The sequence below is a fragment of the Etheostoma cragini genome, chromosome 15 (genome assembly GCF_013103735.1).
Source record: "Etheostoma cragini isolate CJK2018 chromosome 15, CSU_Ecrag_1.0, whole genome shotgun sequence".
NCBI lineage: Eukaryota > Metazoa > Chordata > Actinopteri > Perciformes > Percidae > Etheostoma > Etheostoma cragini.
Genome location: NC_048421.1, coordinates 19,912,767 through 19,926,255, shown reverse-complemented (window position 1 = coordinate 19,926,255; position 13,489 = coordinate 19,912,767). Strand labels below are relative to the sequence as shown.

General features: G+C 42.9%; 1 protein-coding gene across 5 annotated transcripts in view; it reads right to left on the bottom strand.

The window, feature by feature from the left end:
- The window catches only part of nfixb (nuclear factor I/Xb), a 154,232-nt gene extending 141,631 nt beyond the window's left edge, over window positions 1–12,601 (bottom strand). Inside the window, exons 1-2 of one of the 5 annotated variants that reach the window (XM_034893670.1) lie at window positions 11,528–12,601; window positions 2,271–2,354 (exon numbers count right to left, since the gene is read on the bottom strand). In XM_034893670.1, coding sequence (XP_034749561.1) covers window positions 2,271–2,354; window positions 11,528–11,530 — 87 coding nt within the window. In that variant the 5' untranslated portion in view covers window positions 11,531–12,601. The remainder of the gene's footprint in view (window positions 1–2,270; window positions 2,355–11,527) is intronic. The other 4 variants (XM_034893672.1, XM_034893674.1, XM_034893691.1 and 1 more) reach the window with 4 other exon arrangements.
- Between the last annotated feature and the right edge of the window lie 888 nt (window positions 12,602–13,489).

Genomic DNA, 13,489 nt, shown 5'->3' with positions numbered 1-13,489 from the left:
ACGCATTATTATTATCATCCTGTCTGTCTGAATATAGCTGTATTCCTCCTCTGTCTCAAACGCTCGGTTTTAGCGCATGTCTTTTTAAGAGGCCCTGCTCCTGAATAAGCCCGGACTGCTCTGATTGGTCAGCATTTTGAGGTCTTTTGCATCTGTGCTATCAGAGTCTCTGCTACGTCATTGCAGCCGGTAATCGACGGTAACCGCACTGCAACAGCACCTATACCTATTATACTGTACCTATATATATTATAATGACATCACAGCCGTACGGAAGTCCTGACGGTTAGTTTAAAGGCATTCCTCTGTGGAGTGAGGACTGTGACACTTTCACAGTATAAGAATAGCACCTCAATCTGCTTTTTTACAATATGGGACCAGTGCGTAGTTTCAGTGTCCCCCATGAGGAATTCTAAGTAATGACAACAATTCTGTCGGTGTATCCTCATGATACAAGGTAATTATCTTCACTCGAGCTTCTGCACGCAAAAGCCGCAGGACGACCCCAGGTCCTGAACATAGTCCTGCTGAGAAATACAGAGAGTTGTGTGGAGATGATAGTCTTAATTAGCGTCGTAGCAACTCATCTCGTAGTGGCTTGAATGTCAAGGACGTTCACTAATATCAAAAAGTGGCTCCCAATCAGGGGGGGCGAGACAGGATCAATCAGAGGGGTCACAGGGACACTGCAAAAGGCTTCTTTTTATCAAGTCATCGCTGCATGAAACTTAACTCTTTAAAGTTAAAAAACAACAACATATTATTGTTTTCCAGTTTAAATTAAGTATTTTATGGTCGCAATGAATACATTTGCAATTATCTGGCTTGTTCTTCCATTTAACTTTTGTGTCTTTTTCTTTGTTTACCTTTGGAACACTGCAAGCAACATTGTGTAGTATTGTACTCATCTGTAAAAACACTAGTATATATATATATGTATACACACACTATGTTTTTGTATATAAATGTATTATCTAATGTCCCTCGTGGTCCTTATTGTGTGATATCGTTCTACTTTCTATAATGTTTGGGATTATACTGTCCGTTTGTATGTATTGAATTAAATACATAAATTGCTTGATAAAATTTAGTTGGTTCTTGTTATGATCCTGAATGCTTACTGGCCTCTCAAATCCTTTCCCATTTAAACATTCTGACAAAGACTCTGCTCATAACTCACACCCACACTACAACTACACACAAGCAGACATCTCTTTATTGTAAGGCTTCACAATCCAAACAGCTCGGCACTTAAAGAACTGAACAAAGGCGCTGCAACATCTTACTCTTTACCACTTCCAGTACAGGGTGTCAAATTCATATCTGCATTCAGTTTTACTATCCTTTTTTTGAAAGCGATTGCACTTTCTTCCTTGGAAACCCTCACATGTAAGCCAAGAGCACACACGCAGAAATAAAGAGAGAAAGCGGGAGAGCCGTGATAAAGAAAACTAAGCCCCCAACAGCAGACCTCCTGGTGAGAAGCTGGAGGTGGACACCCTCCTGTGGATGTTCTTGAACTCGCTGCCCCTGGAATCCAATACAGCCCCAGCGACGCTCCTCCCCCTCTCCAAAACTCTCCCCTCTAGCAGCCGTGCTACTCAATTACAGTCATAATGGTTCATTTCTGTACCCCGAGACACACGATACACTGTAGCAACCCAGATTCTGTGTAAGACTTGGCGTAAGTCTTAACTCTGGGAAACAGGCTGTAGCCTAGAAAAACTGGCTCCCACCTCATTAACAATCACCTTTGTTTTTGTCATCCAATGCCCCCCCCCCCCCCCCCCCCCCCCCCCCCCCCCCCCCCCACACACACACACACACTGTCCTCCCACCCTCCCCACAGCCAATTCCTTTTGTTTTAATTACCATTCCATTACTCTACGTGGTAAATTTGTCTTTTCTTTTTTTTTTAAACCTGCTCCTTTTTCTTTAACTTTGTATTCCTTTTTGCACTTTTTATACAACGAGGCACACTGCACATTATCGTCATAATTTTCCCTCCCATGAGGGGAGGGCGCTTCGGTTGAAGTTGCAAGGCCCCTTTTTTTCTTCTTAAATGTGCGTGTGGAAATAATGATTGTAATGGTTTGCAGCTGAGTAGAGGGAGCTGTGAATGACATTATGATTGTGGTGCAATTACCAAGAGCATGAAAACACACTGTCAGTCATAGTAATGAGTGATGACTCAAGTAACACAGTTAACACAACACATGACAAAAATTAAAAATAAAAACAATGAAATAATAATAATAAGAGATGCATACCCTGTATGAATCTGATACTACAAAGCATTCAGGCATCCCAGGACCTCTGGAGGGTTCTTCGTTCAACAGAAAGGTTTCGGTTGCCTGAAATGTAACACAACAGTCATTTATTCATTAGTTGACACTGTCTTTCTCTTCAGGGAATTTAAAAAACACAAGAAAGCTGGGTGTAAATATTCTGATAATGACCTAAATATTAATCATCCTCAAGTCCCACCACTAGATAACAGCTTGATAAACTTTCATCTTTACATTCCACACACACACACACACACAGAGTTCACGGTGTGTCCTGCCTGCCTGAACCCATATGCTGTGCAGGCCCGAGGCCCGGCCCTGCCAGTCACCACCACGTGAATGGGGAGCAAAGTGTTTAGCTGCCGTACCCGCACACAATACTGCAACACAATGGCATTTCCTGTCCCTGCTGTTTCACCTGCATGGTCACTTTTCTGTCTGCGCGCACTGATTCAGCACAAATCATTCACACAGTCATACACACGGAAACATACGAAGGCCATACGCTGGCCAACATATACACATGAGAAGACATCCCTCGGCCACACTCCTGGCCCTGCATTGAATTCCCTGAGAGATGCCGCTAAAGTATTTATTCTAAGTGTTTGTTTCTGTTCAGCGCAGTTCATTTGTATGCCGTGGGACGCACCAGAGAGACCTGGGCTCTGAATGAGCATCCATTGCAGCTCTGCTGTCAGTTGAGGCAGCCTGGCCAGGCCAGGCAACATGGAGGCGAGGGAACCACAGACTGAGGATCTGGATCAGGGACGGGACTTCTGCCTGGTTAGCTGGCTCGTGGCTAATACTTTTTTAGTCCAAACTGGTCCAAAACAAATTGTTTTTTTCGCCAGGCTAAATTTGAATGTCTGTTTTGGATATCAACTAAACCTGTTAGACAGGGGCTAAAAATTACTATGTTCATAAAAATAACTCTGGGTTGGGGGAATGAAGTTTAAGAACCAGGAGCTTTCAGTTTAAGTTGCTGGAGAGAGGAGAAGAAATAATCCTATTTTCCAGAACTTTACGTTCTCGTCTCTTAACACGCCTTAAGCAGAAACAAACACCGACCCAAAACAGGAAGAAACATTGCTCGTAGCCAGCTACAAAATGTAAAGTTATACTATTTAAACTGGCATGTGATGTAAACAATCTTTCAGGGGATTCAAACAGACATTAGGCTACTTAAGCATTTACATATGCACACCGATATGCACATGGTGACACAGGACTGCACTTGGTTGGAGAAATACATGCGCAGGCACATGCATAAAAAAACAGCACTATAATAAGTCCCAGACTTGGGCTAACCAAGCTGCGGCTGGAGACACAGGCTATTCATATCCTTCAGAATGAGAGGTTCCAGCCCGAGCCTTTTCCCTTTTACTGTAACACAGGAAAGGCATCTGTGTGTGTGATTTCACTCCATCTCTGCGGCGAAAGGTCGAGCAGACGGATTGATTAACATAAGATTAACGTTAGTTTGTTTAGCGTTGCCTCTCTTCCTTGCAATAAGTTTAACGAGGGCCACGTGAAGCGTTCACTCGCCTTTTTTTTATTATTTTTTAAATTTTTTTTAGTTCAAGTAAGAAAACACTCGTCATGGCGTTAAGCCTCAGCATCCAACCTCTGGCCTGTCATCATTAATATGTGGGGAAACACCGGAGGAAAAACATTTGAAACCATTTGTCCCACTAAATGGTGCCCCTGTCAAGCTTCCTGGGCTTTCTGTTAAGCTCTTAAACTGCCCAGTCCAGCTGAAGGATATATTTTACTCTGTTGATAATCACAGAGTAGCACAGAACAAGACACGCTGGTAGTTGGAGTTGCCTCTTTTCTGACAGGTTTGAGTCGTTTAAAGTTGAAAAATGATTTTGCGCTGCACAGAAAATGGAGTTCAAGCTGAAACAATAATAATGAACGGATGAAAAAGTGGGTTTGTTAATAGGAATGAAGTATATCTCTGTCCGTATCTTTCTCTCATTTGTTTGAGACTGATTGTTTGATGTAGCTCCCTACAGCACTGGCCCCTTTCCCCCCCTCTCTGGGACTTTTTATAGAGCATGGTATCAATTATATATACGTGTTTTTCTATACATATGTATTCAGCATATGCCCAATCCATATGGCCAGCCTAGAGCAAGAAAAAAAGGAGTAGAGCCTTGTTGTAATTAACACTTAAAAAGCTCTAAGAGTCATTTGATGTCTGGGATGTTGACTTTTTAGGTTACCGAGACGGAGTGTAACACAACACTGAAATGGTTGTCAGATTGTATCAATGGAGAGCGCAGACAATGTCTTTATGACTGCAAACAAAGTGGAAGAAAGGATGAGGAAATTTCATAGCCCAGGCCAAAGAACATTTGTTTTCTTGGTCAATGTCACAGTTCATGTCTTCATGCCATGTGTGTGTGATGTATTAAAGAGATTGTTCAGTGATTTGGGAAATTGGCCATGGTGCTTTCTTACGGCGAGTGTGCTGAAAAGATTTAAATCTCATGTGTGCGAGTACAAACTAGCCCCATTAGCCAACTCCGAACTGTGTATGTTACTCTGTGATCCAGTCACATAGTGTTCCCAACACAAACCTTTGGGAGGGGGGGGGAATTAGAACAATGTTTTTTCACCTGTTATTCAGCCACGGGTTGAAAAGTAATTTAAAGACGACATATTATGCTTGTTTTCAGGTTTATACTTGTATTTTGGCTTTCTAAAAAACAATATTTTCTCAAGCTGTCTGAATGTTCACCCTCTGTCTGAAACGCTCCGTTTTATCCCTTGTCTCTTTAAGCCCCCCCCCCCCTACTGAGCCCAGCCTGCTCTGATTGGTCTTCTGTATTTGTACTCTCCCTGTACCGTCATTGCAGCCAGGGAATGACTGTAAGGAACTGTAGTGGAACTTGCTATCTAGATATATTATAGTATAACTATACAGAAGTCCTGATGGCTCGTTTAAAGGCACAGTTTCTGAATATGGTTGTGATATTTTGGAAATCACAGCCATAAAAATAAGCATGGAAAAAAAAGCAAAAGAGCGCTGTTCTAAGCACAGCGGGTTGCAGGCTGTTCTCCACCATTTGTAAAAAAAAAAATAAAAAAAAAAATAACAGCCATAAAAAGTACTGCACTGACATTCATATGTAGTCCATATATTTACTGTGTGCACCACACTGACAGTATAAAACCGCAAATATCTCCATAGGGAGTAGGTCGGATGGGTGGGACTTATTACACAGGGCTTTTAAGCAGGGGAGCGGAGTTCATGACCCAGAAGAAGTTAAGGGGAAAGCACACGACTTTCACCCAGGAAACGGGTGTTTGTTTCCCTGGAGTAGGCTGCAACTTAAGGGGACTGGTCACCAAAGTGACGGTGCCCTGTACCCTGTCCATTGTAATGTTTTCTCGGCTAAATTTAACTGTAAAGGACGTATAACTTAACTGCCACGGAGCCCGTCACAAACATGACAGTGTGCAATTGCCGTCATATTTTAGTATATCATAGGAATTGTTGTGCATGAGTTTTCATAGTATATTATATGAACCCATTGAGAATGCGTTGCAGGTTGTTAAACCCGTTGATTGACCAATGTACTCTTACGGGCAGGCGGAGAGGCCTACTGATTGCATGAGTGTCAACATGAATTTTAATGTCAACAGTACCTCAGCTGCGCTCTGTATATATAAGTCAGATCTAAAGGGGGGTTCTCAAGGCATTGGATGTATTAGAGCACATATGCATATGGCCCACCTTCCCCTGTCTCTCTCATTCTCTTGATCCTACACAGGCACACAGCAGCACAGAAACCACCTGGGTTTCCATGTTTCTGGATACACAACAATCCAGGAGAGGCAGGTATCCTCCCAATCACTGATTAACAATCGTCAGATCATTCCACGGCAGCCTCCTCCTAGTCACTCGCAGCGTCGACTCTGCGAGCTCAAACACTTTCTAGAGCATCAGAGACTTTTATCTTCTACTGCGAAACACAAACTGACATCCTACCCAGTCCCACTTTATTCAGTCTAAATTGTATCCTCATTCTTCACCTGGTAACAAGCTTACAAACCTGTGCAGATGTGGCAAGCACATCAAAGAGAGGGAGGGATGGGAGGGGGAACTTGTTTGTAGAAAAAAATGTGTGGGGGAATATGAAAGGGGAAATTTACGTTGTGTGAGTCCAAGCCAGCGCCACCTCAGGGAGAAATGCTGGAAAAATGTGATATTTTACACCTGCATCTCAGGAGGTGAGGAACGAGACAGGGAGCGGGTGAGGCGGTAATTAGAGGAGAGTGTGTGTGTGTGTGTGTGTGTGTGTGTGTGTGTGTGTGTGTGTGTGTGTGTGTGTGTGTGTGTGTGTGTGTGTGTGTTTATAAAGGATTTTTAGTATGTTTCTGGGGCTTGCCACTGGTTCTTTTTCAGCATTCAATTTGGTACGATGCATTTGATGCCAGATTATTAAAAATGCTAAACCTGGTTACCAATGCTAAAAAAAAAAAGTGTTGAAAATTTAAACAAATATGCTAATATTGTTAGAGTGATAAATAGCTGGCAAGCTCTGTTTAATGAATAATGCTATTGGCTCTAAATCCTCATTAAGGCCCTAAAGACGAGAGTGAAGAGAGAAAATACATGTATTGTTGTTGTTGTGGTTTTTTTTCTTCTCTGAATTAAACTCAGAAGGCAGAAGATACCAAAACCTTCCCAAATTAAAGAGATTCAAATTACTCTGTTACACAGCTGGTGTGCAGTCTGGTGTATCTTGTGAAACCAATTAATGTGAGGGTTAAAGTCTTGATAAAGTAATTGAGGCAGGGTTGGAAATGAGATGGCAGAGTTAGGAGTGTAATGTGATCAGCCGGAGCTTTATAAGACGCCGCACCAAATATACATCCCAAAGTCTGAGCGTTGTAGTTTCATTAAGACAAGTGACACAAATTTGCCAGTGTTGTTTCCAAGGCAAACTAATCTGATCTGGGGTCTGAAGTCCAATTATCCTCATACTTCATATGTCTGCTTTCAAGATATAGTCAAAGAAAACTCCAAAACTGCAATGGGAACAGGTGAGATTACTCACTCCATTGTTTTTCTTTTTACTCAGACAAGTCCTAAAGACTCGGTCACGGTCCCCCACTGCTTTCCTCTTGCATAAAGTGCTCTCCCCTAACAAGTTCATCACAGTACTATTGATTTCAAATTACCATTTATCTTTTCAAGAGTAGAAGACCCATTAGAAGTGGGATCACTCAGAAAAAACAGCTCTTTGTTCCTGTGAGAGTCTTTTTTCAATGCTAAAATATTTCACTCACGTTTCAACGTCACCCTGAAGAGGGCTGGGGAAAAAAACTGTACGAGTAATAAGCTGCTAATAACCTTCTATGTTTATGTTGGCCAGTAAATCATTAAGAGGTTATCTTTGTTTTTGGCTGTGCTTATAACGATTAAAAACGTAATAATTATAGACACTCATGAAGGTCAGTTTATTCATGATGGAGAGTACTACTCTGCACGTGAACACAGTGGCATAATGTCTTTCTAACGCCAGAGAAAATCACCCTGGTGATGTCATGGTGATGTCATCAGGGTTATCTTAAAGGTCCCATGGCATGAAAATGTTTTTTAACATTATTGTGAGTTCCCCCAGCCTGCCTATGGTCTCCCAGGGGCTAGAAATGGAGATATGTGTTAACCAAGTCCTGGGTGTCCTGCTCTGCCTTTGAGAAAATGAAAGCTCAGATGGGTTGATCTGGAATCGTGCCCCTTATGAGGTCATAAGAGGCAAGGTTACCTCCTCTTTCTCTGCTTTTCCCGCCCAAAGAATTTGGACCACCCATGAGAGAGAGACATCATGGCTTTCAAACGAGCAAAGTGGCAGTTGGTCTAGGACACACTTACACACACTTTTGAAGACTTCAGATACAGTAGTAGGGGACCACTAGGATCTATATAAAAGTGCCCAAAGAGCACCATGTCATGGGACCTTTAAATTAGGGTTGAGTTTGAATATTTCTCAGAAAGCTGCATGTTACAAACTTGGGCCGTGGAGTTTAAAAGGTGAGGACATTCGTTAAGCAGGGAATATTTCAAGAATGATGCTTTTGAGTTGCATTGTGGGAACTGAAGGATTCAGCTTTGGTGAAGTTTGGCTCATCGGAATTACAGAAAGAGATTGTACCTCAACTTCTGCTGTTTCAATTTTGACCATTCTCCTTTCAACCTTTCTCTTTTAAGTAGAACAACTTTACGCAAATACAATACTAGTCTGGTATAGCCAGACCTATCTCCACAGTGCTGCGCAGTAAGGTCTACACATACATCCCAGGACAGGAGAAAAAAACACAATGGGTTGTTCTAATCACATTGTCTTGGGGGCGCTTAGCTCAAGAAGGAACTTGCTTTGGTGGAACATTTGCGAAAGAAAACATCACATACAATATTAAATGTAGTTAACTGTTTACACAATACAGCAATGTGAGCTATTTAACTTAGCTGGATACATGGTTAAACCTCATTTACTCTCACCAGTGTATGTCTGTGTGTATGTTGTCTTCAGCAATCCCACCAACGATACCAAAACGTCCCGGTTAGAGAGGAAATGCAGTAAACATATTCCTTGTAAATCTTTACAATCCTTCCCCAAAAGAACCAAGCAGGCCTGTCTAGTTGCACGAATCATTTTTTCTGCAGAACTTTTTCAACGTGTAGTTTGCTAGCTCAAAGGTTCTGCTTGTTTTTTCCCGAAGCAAACAAAATTTGAGAACAGCCAAACACAGAGAGCGGACAGATGTTGTGTCAATTAACCTGGAAATTAACTGTTGTTGATTTAGAAAAAAACTAATTCACTAGAGTGCCCCTGAAGTCAGCCTTTTCTGCCCTTACTAGCAGCTTGGCTTTAAAAAAAAGATACATGTAAACAATTCAGGCCCACAACTCTTTTGATTGTCAAAAGTGATACTTTTTCTTTGGATTCACTTTATGCAACATACAGTAGATCATATCACGACGTGTCCTAGATAGCCAATCCGCTAATCAACGCTACAACAGCTACAACCACTTAACAACCACTTAACAACCAATCAACATGACAAACCCATCTGAGCTCACTACTCTAATATTTACACCGCTGTAACGTACATCAGAGTTTCCATCTTCAGACTATGGCAAACGCTTACACGCCACATAAGCGATCACGGCCTGCTTGAAGCCTTATTTATTTTTCCAGGGAAATGTCAAGGCCAGGGCAAACATAATAGCATAATATTCTGTATACAGTCAGGGATGACATCACTGGCAGCAACAGCCAAGAGGGCCAAGGGAGATCACACAGACACACACACACACACACACACACACACAGATACAATTACCCCATCTATTTACACAGCACTTCATGATTACTGCATTTGTTTCTTATGCTCCTATACTGTACATCACACATATGCTGCGCAGGAGAGAGCAGTGGAGACTTTGCATGACCATTATTACTTATTGTAAAAGTCTAAACTATAATTTGGGACCAAACATGTCATGGTTCCAGTTTCATGATGATGGGTCACATTTCCTATTTGCTGTCCAACACATTCGAGAAAATCAATAACCTGTCATACGGCAGATAAAGATCGTCTCTACAGAGAGTAGAGTATAGGTGTTTATTTGAGTTTCATACATGGGGGGGGGGGGGGGGGGGGGGGGGGGGGGGGGGGGGGGGGGGGGGGGGGCTGACACTGATTGACAGATGCCTCCAGTGCGTCCTGACTAAATTAACATGCAACTGAAATATTTGGCACAATTTCACAATATATCCTTCCCTAAAAAAATGTAAAAAAGAGGTGAGTTGCTGCTATAAGTAGGATAATAACAAGTCGAGATAATCCCATGTGAGGCCTGTCCTGAATTCTGTATCATATTTACTGATGAGCGTTTTGGGCAGCTGCCATGTTAGCTAGGATGCTTGTAAACAAATAATTATTCATACTAATAATCTTCCATATTCATGTGCAAATAAGATCCCTTTCTGGTATCTAAGCAGCTTCAAGGTTGTATGTGGGAGGTTCCCCTAACTATTGCCTGACTTGACTCATTTCATGCCAAAAAAAAGATCTATGGGTCAAGGATGTGCTATATATCATAATTTTGTATAAAACAGACGACTTATTACTCATTTTGAAACCTAGAAGTGCTGCATTCAAATGCTTGTTTTCACAACCTCGCAGGGAATACATTTAGCATTTAACAACATTTAAACAAATATGCTGTCTGGAGCAAATGGGGATATAACCGGAAAAAAAATATATATAAAAAGTATACTTGGCCTGCTCAAATTATAAGGAACCCACATATAAAGTCTCAAATGTTTTTGAATAAGAGAAAGCTAAACGCGAGCAGATCACCGTGGCATGCTTTGTGATGTCACAGGATTGGTTCTAAATTGCACAAATAAATCACCTGCGTAATGAAGGAACAGGTCTAAACCGCTGTGCGCAATTACGCACAAATCAAATAGGCCCATAATTGAATTTTGGCGGAAAGAATAAGTTCCTTTCTCTTATTGCCAAGTTTCCAAACTCTGTTTAACTTTGCCTTTAGGTCGGATTCAGGCTCTGGGGGCTGTTCACATGTCACCATGTAACTTTTATAATAAAGTGTACGACGCCTCTTGATTAGCTGTTTGTATGACATGCGATAGCACGTATCATATATGTGGCTATTAATAGTCCACGGGCAGGCACACATCAGAGACCACCGCGGTGACGGGAGTCGTGTTCTCCTTGTGGAGAAAACGGCAGAAGGCAGTGGGCATCGGGCGCTGAACTGAGAGGGCTGGGCACTGATTTGGCCAGAAGGATGGAAACACATTTTGGCACCATGTTGTGCAACCATTAAAATAAGACGTACTAGGTTTTTTTCCTAATGGCAACATCATTTTAAATATACATTTCAGCAGGACAAACTCTTCTAATTTGAAAAAAATAACTATTGCAGCATAATAAGTCCGACTGTGACAGGAAACATATACAAGTAGGTGGAAGGACTTGGCATACTCTTTGGTGACTGTTACCCATTAGCTACACAAGTAGGCTAGCAGTAACACACACACACACACACACACACACAAGCTGTGGGTATATCAGCCCACTAAACTTTAAAATCCTTTCTGTGTATCATTAAATCTATGAACAACTAAAATGAATCTGAAAGCTGACTGCATAAATGAGCAAATTATATTGGTTTACATAGCACGTACCATTGTGGTGTAGGGAAATGTGCCAACACTCTCAAAGACCCATTTTCCACTCTCAAAAGTTCGGCTTCCAAAAAAAAAAAAGTGTGTGGGAGAGAGAAAACTCGGCTTCTTGTTCGGCTGGGCCTTATACCGGAAGCAAAAGAGCCCTAATACACGGCCTGTTGCCCGGTAAACATTTTTTTTTTTTGTAATTTGTAGTCAACTCCTCTCAGTCAAGGCAAAGGAGGACAGAGCTGTGTAATCCAAGTCGTCTGCTTCCCGACTTCTTCATGCAAGGTGTTTATGTTCGGTTTCAACTTGTGAAATTTCCATGAAAATGGTCGGCTTCGAGGCTGCGCTTGCCTGTATTCTGTCCAGTTTGTCCCGGTTCCGTTATGTCCACCGAGTCTCCGCGCTCTGCGACACCGACACCGTGTGAGCCCGAGTGACAGAGCAGGAGTGTGGCCGTGCACCAACAGTAAGTAGCTCGCACTCTCTGTTTACGCGCTCACCGGATCAGCTGTTGCTCCTGCAGATGGGACGCCACCGCGCGCTTTCACCCTTGTGCATGCTCCGGCTTTTCTGACATGAAAACGTTCCTCCTCGCTCGGTCCTACCCCACCTGTTCCTCAGTGTCCGGGGAAAGTCGCGGAGAGAACAGCGTCTACAACCAAACTCACCATGTGGCAGCGCGGATGTCGCAACAATAAGAGTTGAAGAGACTACAGCGGGGCTTGGTGGGCACTGCCAGCCGGGACTGCCTACAGGCTAAACGCGTTAACAAGGAGGTGAAATGTGCGTACGCATGTGTGAGACACCGAGCAAATCCCCCCCAAAAATGTAAGAAAAACAAGTCGAAGTGAAAACACAGCGTGGCTGCACGGAGGCACCAGCGCAGTGAGGACGTGCCGTGCGGGGTCCTGCATGCGGCCGCGGCCGGAGGAACGGAGCGGAGCGGAGCGGAGCGGAGGGCTGGTGAATTATTAATAACCAGAGCTGTTCACAGTCTGTCGTTTTCAGTGAGTAACCAGGGCGGCAGCTGGGGTTTAGTGGAATTAAATACGGGCTAAGAGTAAACCATGGACGCAGGGGATTAGTAGCTCTCTCCGGCAAAAAAGTGTAGGGGCAGCTCGGGACCGAGAGAGAGGAGAGGGCGGGAGAGGGAGCGGAGGTTAGGGAGCGGCGGCGGCGGTGGGGGAGGCAGCCGCGGCGCTGTCTTCTATGATAAACCCAAATCTTTTGTGATGCTGTGAACCTCGTTTTACAAATGTAATATTCTGGGAGGCACGCGTGAGGTCATTTAGTAAAATAGGACCTTCAACTACTCAACAACAATTCAAATCAGTAACAAATGTAGTTAGGTGTATTTAATATTGTATTGTATTTTAAAGGAGGTGGTTTAAAGCACTACCCATGTTGATGTAATTCTCATAGCAAATGATGGGACAGGCCCATAGCCTATCACATGGCCTGCCTGGGATCCACGGCCGTTAACTGTCACGCGGCTGGCCTTATTCTGAGATGTGTATCACCTTTGTATTGCCACTGTAAACTACTGGACTACAGCCTTATAGTTCACAATCACATCCTCAGTCAAACTATGAAACCTTGTGTGTTTCCTTCACATGGGCCCGTGTTTATTCTGTCATGAATAAAGCAGTGGCGTTGGACAGAACAGGTGCATGACTGCTGGCCGGCCTGCAGAAACCTCATATTTATTCACTACAAATATCCAAATAGCCCCGGGTATTCAGATGGAATTTCACCATGCAGACACGCCTTCGAGAGAGATGGCTTAGTCATGAATAAATGACCAAAGTAGCGTTTTGACCTTTTATGGGAAACAGAGCACTTCACGGAAGTGCGCAACTGCAGACGTCATGCAATAAAAAGATGAGCACTGTCAAAATGGATCCCACCTGCCAACAAATTAGTCTGTATTGGTTCAACTTTATCACTTTGCAAACAGACAAATAAAAAGCT